Source organism: Taudactylus pleione, unplaced genomic scaffold (genome assembly GCF_031769625.1).
Source record: "Taudactylus pleione unplaced genomic scaffold, aTauple2 ptg000253l, whole genome shotgun sequence".
NCBI lineage: Eukaryota > Metazoa > Chordata > Amphibia > Anura > Myobatrachidae > Taudactylus > Taudactylus pleione.
In genome coordinates, this window is record NW_028284655.1 from 601,907 (window position 1) to 614,600 (window position 12,694).

Genomic DNA, 12,694 nt, shown 5'->3' on the forward strand with positions numbered 1-12,694 from the left:
TTTTTGTTCTCAAAATTCTACACACAATACCCCATAATGACAACGAGTAAAGATTTTTTTTGATAATTTAATAAAAACTACTAATTAGTCACAGCCTTTGCTCAATACTATGTTGATGCACCTTTGGCAGCAATTACAGCCTCAAGTCTTTTTGAATATGATGCCACAAGCTTGGCACACCTGTCTTTGGGCAGTTTCGCCCATTCCTCTTTGCAGCACCTCTCACGCTCCATCAGGTTGGATAGGAAGCGTCGGTGCACAGCCATTTTCAGATCTCTCCAGAGATGTTCAATCAGATTCAAGTCTGGGCCACTCAAGGACATTCACAGAGTTGTCCTGAAGCCACTCCTTTGATATCTTGGCTGTGTGCTTAGGGTCGTTGTCCTGCTGATAGATGAACCGTCACCCCAGTCTGAGGTCAAGAGCGCTCTGGAGCAGGTTTTCATCCAGGATGTCTGTGTACATTGCTGCATTCATCTTTCCCTCTATCCTGACTAGTCTCCCAATTCCTGCCGCTGAAAATGTTATGTGCTTTTTTTTTTTTTTTTTTTTTTATTACTAAGGAGTGGCTTCTGTCTGGCCACTCTACCGTACAGGCCTGATTGGTGGATTGCTGCAGAGATGGCTGTCCTTCTGAAGGTTCTCACAGGAATGCTGTACAGAGTGACCATCAGGTTTTTGGTCACCTCCCTGACTAGGGTCCTTCTCCCCCGATCACTCAGTTTAGACGGCCGGCCAACTCTAGGAAGAGTCCTGGTGGTTCTGAACTTCTTCCATTTTTGGATGATGGAAGCCACTGTGCTCATTGGGACCTTCAAAGCAGCAGATATTTTTCTGTACCCTTCACCAGATTTGTGCCTCGGGACAATCCTGTCTCGGAGGTCTACAGACAATTCCTTGGACTTCAAGCTTGGTTTGTGCTCTGACATGCACTGTCAAGTGTGGGACCTTATATAGACAGGTGTATGCCTTTCAAAATCATGTCCAATCAACTGAATTTACCACAGGTAGACTCCAATTAATGCTGGGCATACACAGCCAGATAAAATGTCTGTCAGACCGACAGACATTTTATCTGGCCGGCTGCCAGCCGCAGATGTCGCCGGCATACACTGTGAGAGAAATCTCACAGTGTATAGCCCGACATCCGCGCTCCGCCCCCGGGGGAGGAGACATTTCCCTGTTCCTTCCGTAGGAAGGAACACAGGAAATGTCTGTCTGTCTGCCGCGCTGGGCATACACTGCCCGATGCGGCCGACAGTTACCGGGTAAATATCGCATCGGACGGGCATGCTGGACAATCCTGCATGCCCGACCGAGCAATATTTAACCCTCGGTCGCCCGCACACACACTACAATTACCTGGGCGATCCGCTGATATCAGGCGGATCGCCCCGATAATTGTAGCGTGTATGGCCAGCTTTAGGAACATCTCAGGGATGATCAGTGGAAACAGGATGCACCTGAGCTCAATTTTGAGCTTCATACCAAAGGCTGTAAATACTTGTGATTTCTTAGTTTGTTTTTTTTTAATTAAATTTGCAAAAATCTCTAAAAGACTTTTTACACATTGTCATTATGGGGTATCGTGTGTAGAATTTTGAGGACAAAAATTTATTTATTTCAATTTGGAATGAGGCTGTAACATAACAAAATGTGGAAAAAGTGAAGCGCTGTGAATACTTTCCGGATGCACTGTATATTGGCCGATCAATCCAATATATCTATCTGATGCCTGGCAGCCAGTGTGTACCAGCGATATGTCTGTGAACGACGTAGTTCAGACACATCATGTCGACTGTGCTGCACAGCTGATAGCAGATATATCTGTTAATGGGCAGTGTATACAGGCGCGCTGCCGACCGCCTGTACAGCTGTGGCGGGTGGGACACGCCCACGGCCAGCGGTACCCGCAGCCGGATCAATCGATCTGCAGATATATCTCTGCAGTGTGTACTCAGGCCCTGACTTAGAGCCGGACGCTCTGACAGAGCGCTCACTCTGAATCAGGGCCGTCCTTCATTTTTAGAGCGGCCTCAGCGGCCCACAGCTATAGCGAGCGGCCAGGAAGATGGTAGCGATGGTCTTGTCATCAGGCTTGCAACGAGACCCTTGTGGTAGGGTCTTGTTGCCGCAAGCCCTGGAGTGCTTTCGGCTCTATCAGAGCCGAAGGCACTCCCACTGACATCACTTGTGATGTCAGTGGGGCCGGCCCCAGATGGTAGGCGTTCCCTCGGTCTGGGCAGGCACGCCCACCAAAGGGGGCGTGCTGTCACTCAACATCGACAACACGCCCCCTTTGGTGCGAGACCCGGAGCGGCGGTTTGCCCGTCGCTATCCGGGTCTCGCGCATGCGCACGACGGAGCCGCCTCCGTCGTGCGCATGTGCACTGGGCCAACATCGACCCGCTTGCGAGCGGGTCTGAATTAAGCCCATACATTTTAGTTTTCTGTAGTGCCATGTCTAATGTCCTAGTTTAGAATAATTGTGGGATAGGTAATAGCAGAATATCTATAAAGGTTATTGCACTTTTTTTTTTTTTAGGGTTTCAGCTGGGTTACACCAAGCACTGTAGTTTTTTATGGATGTGAGACCGTAGGGACAAGCAAAGTACTATATTCACAACGACTGGCTCAACCCTACCTCACTTGTTCCAGGCAAGAACAGTTCACTTGCTGACCCTGATAAAAGTGCACCCTCCTCCCTTGCACATCAAGCTTGGACTCAGAGGCGTAACTAGAACTCTGTGGGCCCCATAGCAAAATTTCTTATGGGCCACCCCAAGTCAGGTACCCACCACAGTGGTAATACCTAGTGCCGCACTAGAGGCGAGTTTACAGTTGACTATAATTTTTATGCAATGTACAAACCTTCTACTGCACAAAACCTATTAATGGAATCAATGTCGCTGGTATGCCTGTACACTGTGTGCTGCTTTACATATGGTAACAGCTATTACCGCTGCTGACCGCGGGCTTGGACACCATCATCTGCAGTGAAGACTCATTTCTTGCTGCAGATGGTAGTGTCCCGGCCCAGGGGCAGCAGCGGTAATAGCCGAGTGTTGTGGGGAGCAGTTTCCGGACCCAGCCACGTCCACCCTGACTCAATAAAGGACTAATGTGGCTGCGGCCTGCAGGTCAGCGGCGGTAATAGCCGGAGGGCCGGGGCCCAGGTGGTGTGGGGAGAGCGGTTGCCGTGTTCTTACCTGCCTACGCGCACCGTCTCCTCTCCTTCCTGGACCGTCACTCGCGAGATGATGTCATTGTCATTATCTCGCGAGTCTTCTAGCTGGCGGCTGCATACGGCTCACCTCTCACTGCTGGACTCCTTCTCCTGGCCGGGCCCGCCTCCACTCCAGTGCGGTATAAACCTCCAGTGGCTGCCGCATAACTACAGTGGGTACAGGGGGCCCACACCAGATTAAATAAACTTTAAATTAAAAAAAATAAGATTGCTTGCACTCGAGGCCCCCGCAGGCCGCGGGCCCCATAACAACTGCACCCCCTGCACCCTTTGTAGTTACGCCAATGCTTGGACTTATAAAAAAAAAATGTCAAAAAGATGGATAAAATGCAAACTGGATTCACATACAGATGTGTCCTCTTGCATCTTGGCTGCGTATGCGGCAAATCGCGCCACGCATGTGACCGTGAGCGCATACACGAACTGCGTTCACACCTACAAGTCCATAGGATTGCATGGTGCATTAGTGTAGCATATTCTGTTGCCGGTAATCACATGGCGCGATGCATGCGCATGTTTGGAGCAAGATCGGCAAGGATGTAGACACATCTGTACTTGAGAAAGTGGGGTGCAGTATATTATGAAAGGAATCATTTCTTGAACTTGCATCCGGGGGTTTATCAAGCGTCTTGTCAAACCTGGTGCTTCTGATTGTGTATGTGTGATATTTAAAAGGGCAATGCTTTTTACTAGCAAGACTCTAAATGCATTTCTCCTTTAAGAAATGGGCAAAAACACAATCAGAAGTGCAGAGTTCCTTTTTTTCTAAAAACATGCGGTGAGTGATAAGTATGGTGGTCATTATTTCATTATTTCTAACATGGAAAAGTGTTAGACGGTCGAGTGGAAATTGGCTGACTGCTGCTGCTGATCTCTTTAGAGACATTCCTGCGGAACAGTACTACAGAAAATTAAACTGTAATGCTGGGTACACACTAGATGATCTGTCCACATCGGCCAGTGTGTACTGGCTATGTGCTGATGATGCACGCTCCCGTCAGCGGCATCATCACTATCGTCAGTGGGGGCCAAGCTGCCGAATGCAGCATGGCCGTCGCACCTGGCATCGGCAAGTGTCTATGCCAGGATCCCCGCCGGGTCCCGTCGCTTGCGAGATCGTGCTGGGTACACGTCGTTAAGTGTGTACCCAGCATAAGTTTGTCTTTTGATCAGATGTTAAGTATTTTTTTTAAATAAATTGCATATCACTCAAAAACCTTAGATGAATTGAACAAACATAATTGAATTCAGCACAAAAAAGTACTATAGGAATCAGGTTTTTTTTTTTTTTAATCCGTGGGACACAAAATATATATATTTTTTCTTGACTCCAGTGTACTCAATTTGATATTGTGCATCTGTCTATCGTAGTATAAACATACACACAAAGATCCGTAGCAGTTTAAAATTACGAAAGTGATTTACTGTATTGTGGCATCTTGTATCAAAGATTTGAATTTCTACTTGAGAACGTCTAATAAGTGATAGGCAATGAAGTAGGTGTGCTTGAACAGATAACGCGCTGTGATTATGTCTGTAACTCACACCCTACAATGAAGACAATTATATTATGAGTCATAACATATGTAACAAAGAAATCCCTCTAGTAGGGCATATACAGAATCCATATAATTTGAAAAGTGGTTAAATAATGAAAAAATTTAATTGATTTTGTTCTAGTTATGTAGCTGTGTTGACCATTTGTCAATAGATACATGACTATTACCAGAGATGATTGTTTAACCCCGTTGCTGAGATAGATGAGTGGGGTTTATATTCCAGGTATACATTAAGACGAGCCCCACTTTTACTCTGTAGTGTGGAGCAAAAAACCCCCCCACAAAACTATCCTACCTGCCCCCAGAAGGGGCAGGTAGGTCGGTCCTAAAGACTGATGGGGACCCCCAATCATGTTTGTTTGCTTTTAATTCTCTTTCTTGAAATTTGAATAAAAAAAAAATGTGGACGTGTTAGAATAAGTAAAAAGATGAATTGCATTTTCTAAAAATACAAAGACTTCTGAAAAAGAAAAACAAGGTATAACTTGTGCTGATACTGCATAAAAAAAATCACTGATTGAAATGTGATAAGCACAAATGTTAAAAAATTACCACAACACAAAGGTGAGAAGCCCCTCAGCAAGGCAGGGGTCAGGGTAATAAGGAGGACGATGTGGCCGGTGCTGTTGCTCAGATCGAAATGCCCTGGGGGTGGCACCCGCTGAGATGCATGGCACTCTAGTGATTCACTTTCCTCATTCTCCCCCCTCAGGAATACCCACCTCCCGTTTTTCCGCACTGTGTGTAGAAGTTGAGAGATGTCATTATGATGTGACAATTCGATTTTACATTTCCCCGATGGGGGTGCCGCCGGGCTGCCTATTCAGCAGTGATCGGCTGCATGGCAGACACTGGGGGACGATTCAAGGATGCAGAGGGGCCAGGAAGTCCCTCTGAGATTGGAAGCTGCTGGAAGAGTATGTGCCAGCAACCAACCAGTGGGCATTTGTGACTGGTGGTCAGGGAAAGCCCAGCCTGGCATTGTCACATATGTTGCGACCACATCAGGCAGGTGGTTATAAGTCAGATGCAGGTGGGATTGTGGACAGATGTCACAGATTTCAGCATATCGGGCATACACTATAGAAAGATATTGGTGGGATAAGCTTCCACATGCAGACACATGGATAATCAATACAATAAGCCCGACCTTAGTCAAACAAACTAGAAAAATACTATGTTGAGAAGATGGAGAATGATTGAAAGTATATAACTACCATTAATACAGTCTGAAAACGTATTTTCTATATTTCATTTTCAGAGGGATTTGTTTAACCTCCATCTACTCTGCTCAGGCCATACCCCCACCCTATATCCTTCTCACCTTCTTGTGCATCAGACAGTGCAGCATGAAGATCTGTACTCCTTGGAGTGTGTTCAAGATGGTAAATAGGTAGGCGAAAACCAGGGTGGAAGGTTTGAACATGAAGAATCCAAATGCCCAGCAACACCCTAGGATACATAGCTGGGCCACAGAGGTCACCGTGAGGGTTCTAAAATAGTATTATAAATAATAAGAATAAAACAGCAGTTAAGAACCACGCCACATATATATCAACTGATAATTAACGCAGCTAGACAACAGGTTTGTATATAATAACCATGAATAATGCCAACAGCAACAAGATGGCTCACGACCCCCTGGAGAGCACACACGTGCGATACAGTGGAGAGAGCCTGATACTCCAAGTGTGCCAGGTACAGTGTCTTCTCTGCTGAAACCTGTCATGCCCCTGTGTTTCCTAATACAGTAATTAATAGAACAATTAGAATAAAGTGAATGGAAATGTTATACAGGGAGAGGATATTATTGTAAAAGCCGTATCTGTAATTTTACATGTTTATACTTGGAATATTTGTAGCTCAAGTTTTGTATGCGTGCAACTTCAGCAACAAAGACACCCATCATTGTTGGGCTTATTTAATGCCCTTACTATCAATACATTTCCACAAGCAGTTCTGTGTAGAATATGTGGTAATATGCCCTAGAACCCTGCTGCATGGCTCCTGTACATTGTCACCACTTAGTGAGGACTGTTTCATTCATTCTTTACACGGCATAACCACAGTCTTACCTATATTGCTATAACAGCTGCACCAATTCAATTCTGCCAATCAGCTATGGACTTTTAGGTGCCTGAGGTTATCAATGGAAGTTATATATATATATATATATATATATATATATATATATATATATATATATATATATTCCCTTATTGTTCTGCTTTGGATAGTCCATCCAGGATATTGAGTTCTAAAGGGATTTGCTAACTCTGTCCAATATATAAGACTTATCTGTCTGTGGATAATGGACTTTTACCAAAAGGTTTTGTATTTTAATGATGCAGGGACCCATACACTTATGTATTTTATATTTATAGATAGATAGTTTTCAATTGCAATAAATATATTAAATATTTTTATATTCTACACTGATGTTGCACATGGATTATTAACTTTTATAATTCACATGTTTTGTTGTGTTCATTGAAATATATCAGCCTAGAACAGGTTACAAAGCCATTTCTAAAGGTGGCTACACACTAGACGATGTGCAAACGATGCGATGTCGTGAACGATTTCCCTTGATCTCTTCCCGGCAGCTCCCCGGCACTCCAGGACACGATATGGAGCAAAAACAGAAAATGTATCGTGCACGATCTAACAATTAGCGATTGTGCGCAATATATGGGCTGTGACACAGATACATGCACGGATAACTGAGATCCGTGCAAGCAGCTGTGTAAACAAAAAAAATGAATAAAAGGGGCTTTTCAGAGCCAGTCCTGGTTGTGAAAATACAGGAGACAAAAGACGTAGGTGTCCCCTGTATTTAGCACAGCCAGCACCAGGCTTTTCAGAGCCAGTCCTGGTTGTGAAAATATAGGGGACCAAAGATGTAGGGGTCCCCTGTATTTAGCACAACTAACACTGGGCTCAGCTGAACCGGTCCTTGTTTTGGAAATACGGGACAACAAGAATAGGAGCCCTCTGTATTTTCCAGAACCAGCACTGAGCTCTTTTTAGCGGGGGTGTAATGCCACAGCCAGGGGAACCCTCTCACCGTATCCCCCAGCCAAAACATTACCCCTGACCGCTAGTCAGACCAGACCGGGGATCCCTGGAGAGGTGGGGACCCCCAATAAAGCATCCCCCTCTCCAGGGCACCCCAGGCCTAGGGTGATAGCCTGGGGCTATCCCCGGCACCCCTGGGCGGTGGATGCCAGGTTGATAGGGTAAAAACCCTATCTGTGGGCCTGACTCAGAGATGCACAAACATGATGGTAGGTTAAAGTGGTGGCTGATTACATTATTGGTGGCACTATAGAAATAAACAACATTTAAAAAAATAAATAATAATACTGAGTTTCTCAGACCAGCAACAAACCTGAGCTGCGAATCTAATATTTTCACTCAAAAAATAAATTAAGTGAAGATGATACCAACTAACGTGGACAAGAATGGGAAGGGAGTGAGATTACAGTCACTGGGGTCAATCCAGTTAGGTGCGACTTGCGAGTTTGTAGGGGGGGGGATAGCAAATCGGCAGCCAGAGGCCATTTGAGAGAAGTGCATGAAAAAGTGGGGTGACCTTCCTGGACCCCCAAAAACTTACAATTTTGTTACATAATCATACAGAAGGCTGTTAGTGTTTTTTTTTTTTAATGGTGTTAAATGGCTGATTTGTGCATTTTTTTAAAAAAAGTTAAATTTATAAAAAGCAATTAATTTCCGTTCACTTACATACAAAAAAAAGAAAAGTAAGAAAAAATGATGACTGTGCACTTTTACCTGATCCTCTTCAACTTCCCTTGCTCTGGGTTGATTGATGTCATTTTCTCAGCCAGTTTCCACACGGTGAGTACGAAAATTCCACAGGTTACCTGAGCAGGACAGACATATTACAACAGTGGCCTCCAGATGGCGACATAGAGCTAAAGCTAACTAACTAGTACAGTGACTTCTGCTCCCAGAGATAAAACAGCCAGTGCCGTAATTATACACATTAGTGCTCACTTAATAAAATTGTTTAAGTAGGCCACAAGTGATGTGTCAGCCACAGATATAAACTATAAACTAGACGTCTTAAAGGTGATCTCTAGTTGCCATGGGTTACACAAGCTATTTGCACCATTTCAATAATAATAATAATTGTTATTATTTTGCACAAAGGTTATTTTATTCACCTTTGTGTTATTAGCGGTCTCCTGCACTACTATGTCCGCAGATTTACATTAGTGAGTGTGCCTCACACTTACCAGAATAATGACAAATACAGGTCCCATGAAGCTCCAGATAAAGCCATTTTCAAGTGACAACCAGCAGCTATGACACAAAGCAGAGAGAGAGAATTAGAAGCTTAGTCTATCCCCCACTTCCCTTCCCAAACCCTGCCTGCCTTACTGGAAAAGCCCAATCCTCTAGATTGCACAATATTATGGTAGGGTCCTCAGTATTTATTTAATATATATATATTACTAATAAAATGTTTCATTTAGAACTGTATATTTTCCCCTACACTATACTTTGTATTCTAGATTAATAAAACCCTTCAACTGCCCATCCACTAGGCGATTAAACCTAGCGATGGAGCGATAACGACCGTCGTTATCGCTCCATCGCTTGGTAATCACCCGCAAGTTGGGCAGTAAAAGGTTAAAAACGACCAGCGACGTGCGCGCCCGCTGGTCATTTTTAACATCAATCATCGCCCGAACATGACGGTCAACCTGACTACCGCCGTGTTCGGGGATGATTGATCTGCACACACTGAACGTCTGAACGTCCAGTGTATGCAGGTCATCCCGCGGGAGACGACGGCGTCGTAATTGTGCCGTCGTCTCCCGCATCGCCTAGTGGATGGGCAGCTTTAATCTGTGGATACAAGATCTGCAAAGTATGATGACATCATTAAGTTATGACATTGGTGTGACCATGGACTTGTCATTGTGATTATAGGAAACAAGATACTTCAGTGGTTCTGTTGGTTCTTTGAATGTGAATACATCCGGTTTGTTGTCAGCAAGATATTGCCTGTTATATATGCAATATCATGCCTTTTCCCCCAATTTATTATATATTTATACTGCAAAATTTACCAAGCTAGCCGTTGTTACAACAAACACTCACTGTTTATCGGTTCCATATCCCTGGTGGTTCACGGCAGCACTTATTATGATGATCACTACTGGCACACCATACCCCACTGCTAGGAGATATCTTGTTTTCAGTTGGGTATTGAATACTGTAACTAGCATTAAGTAAAGCTCCAGTCCTTCCAGAGCCATCCAGCAGAAGGCAGCCAAGTAGCAGAAATGCAAGAGCCCTGCGACTATTCCACAGAGAACCTGCGATACAAACACACAACTGTTCTAACACAATCTTCAAAACATTTTACTAAGTGACATAAACAAACAAGAATATAAATAGGAATACTGGATATCAGATATAGGGGGCTTATGTAATAGTTTGTGAGATGCAGACATGGGCGCGATGACGACGCGTCTGCCTGTATTTTTAAAGCGACAATCATTTAAACACCAAAACCAAACACATGATGTCTTACATAACCTGAGACGTAACACAAGAGGGGTTGGGTACAGGATGCCGACAGACAGAATACCTACAGCGGCATCCCGACAGTCAAAATTCAGATTCATTTTAATAAGTATTTTAATCCTTACTCTAACCCTAGTCCACCCCTCCCACAGCCTAACCCTAACCCACCCCTCACATAGATTAACCCTAACTGTCCCGTCCCACAGCCTAACCCTACCCTCCCACAGTCAAACCCTGCCCCCAGTGCCTAAACCCAATACTTACTGTAGGGATCTGGATTGTGACCATGGAGATGCCGCTGTCGGGATTGTGACTCAGATGTACAGTAGTCCATTATGATAATGAAAAGCAAACAAGATTTTGTCATTCAACGCTGGTTTCGCCCAGGGCCACAACAAAAATCTTGGGTCCGCCACCACCACCACCCTCGATCCCCGCGCCCACATATCCCTCCCCAGCTAGTGCTAATACCTGATGCTGTCTCGGGGTTGTGGAGAGTGTCTGCAGTCCCAGTCAGTGGTGCTGATGCTTGCTGCCTGTACTTGCAGGCCATGCCGCAAGCTTGCAGCTGCTTTTGTCTCCTCCTGGTCCTCCTAGGTGGCAGCGGCAGAAGGTGCAAAAGTGCCTGCCTTCGGCGCAACGTCACGTGTAATGAGGACAACACAGCATCATTCATTACTATAGTGCATGTGCAGCACCAGGTAACATGTCCTTGGAGGGGAGGGGGGGAATAGGGGGTAACTAAGGGGGTTATCCTGATGTTGATTGTTTATTGTTGCCTAGTTGTGCCGGCCAGTACTTCATATTTATGTGGTTGGCACCGCAGCCTCTAAGGATTTTGTTTTGTTCTGAATTTCGGGGCCCAGGACAGGTGTACCCTTGTAACTTCCTGTTGCCAGCCCTGGTTTCACCCACCGATGGTCATCTCGAACAGCAGGCCATTCAGGAGTGGGACTGTGTGGGTTATGTCAATATCTGTAGGTAAGCTCCGTGTCACAATGCCAGGGCGAACCAAAAACAACACAGGGCTCTGTGCCATGGATGGCAGATAACTTTTGGAACTCCGCCATAGATGGTAAATCCATCTGCAGTTAACCATCAATGGTTGATGGCCATCCCTAACTAGGACTGCCAGAATGGACTGCAATAACGGAGGGACATTCCCATTGGAAGCTACTCCCTTGCTTTCACGGCAGCCATTCCCGGCCTCTAGAGGCTTCAGATGATGTAATTCCTACAAGCCAGCTGACTTACATGTGCACAATTTCAGAACCGCCTGGCAGAAAAGACAGGAGGCATGGCTGGAAATGTCCCCCCAAAATTAGGGCGGTTGGGAGGTTCTCAATACGTTGTTGCTAAATTGTTTGCATTTAGTTTTTCTGTTGCCTTATAAAAAACAATTCTGACTATACGTAAGATAATAGCACAAAGGCAGTGGACTTGCATGTGAATCAGATACAGATATATGCGTTGATGAACCAGTTAATTCAATACATTATTATATTGTTTCGCAAAATTTCCCATCAGTATACTCTAGAACAATAATACAATTTTCCAACACAGTATTGATAAAAAGGTTACACAAATGTAGCATAGCTTACCTTATTTTGAACTGCGGTGATGCCTAGCAGAAAGATACAATTGCCAAAAAAGAGGCTGATACACAGGTGCATGTGGATTGTGTTACGTGTACCATGGAGAGACCGACAAAAGCAAAAAGTGATGATGGACAGCGCAAGACATAAAATTGACAAGGAGAGCCCAATCTTTGTGATGAGAGTCAGCGGCCAACTCTGGGAGAGGAAGAGAGGATACACGGTTGATTGAATAATAATGAAAATTGGAAGATTAAAAAATTTGATGGTTGTTAAAATACAAGCTAATCACCTCAAAGTCATACAGAGCCATTAAGACGGCAAAACTGGTTAAGTGAGTGCAGTTGCAGAGGACTCCATTTTCATCAGCTTGCAGCTTTGTACAGCCCTCAGAGCTCCAGGCGGACTCATGTACTGACCAGAAGACACACTGCATCCTGCTGAAATTCTCCTTCATCTACAAGGAACACAATATTAGTGAGGATTGTAGAGAATCATGCAAATCTTTAGTTTCATAATAAGTCATTTTGTAGCCTATATGTTGTAATCCTTTCTTTATGTACTTTTATGAAGTTCTCATTGTGTTGGCCCACCTCACCCTAAGGGCTCTATTTATTAACATTATTTTTACTAAAATAAAGTGAAAAAGGGTGTTTTCACACCCTTTTCACATTATTTTAGTTTCACCTGTAGTTATTACAGGGCAATTGGAGTAGAATTAGTAAAATTCT

The 12,694-nt window shown here is 44.4% G+C and overlaps 1 protein-coding gene across 1 annotated transcript in view; it reads right to left on the bottom strand.

The window, feature by feature from the left end:
* Positions 1-12,694, bottom strand: part of LOC148515088 (adhesion G protein-coupled receptor E5-like) — a 216,890-nt gene that overhangs the window by 3,985 nt on the left and 200,211 nt on the right. The window contains exons 12-17 of the mRNA XM_088480313.1: positions 12,256-12,420; positions 11,970-12,161; positions 9,940-10,157; positions 9,069-9,135; positions 8,602-8,693; positions 6,131-6,299 (exon numbers count right to left, since the gene is read on the bottom strand). Of these exons, the coding sequence (XP_088336439.1) occupies positions 6,131-6,299; positions 8,602-8,693; positions 9,069-9,135; positions 9,940-10,157; positions 11,970-12,161; positions 12,256-12,420 (903 nt within the window). The remainder of the gene's footprint in view (positions 1-6,130; positions 6,300-8,601; positions 8,694-9,068; positions 9,136-9,939; positions 10,158-11,969; positions 12,162-12,255; positions 12,421-12,694) is intronic.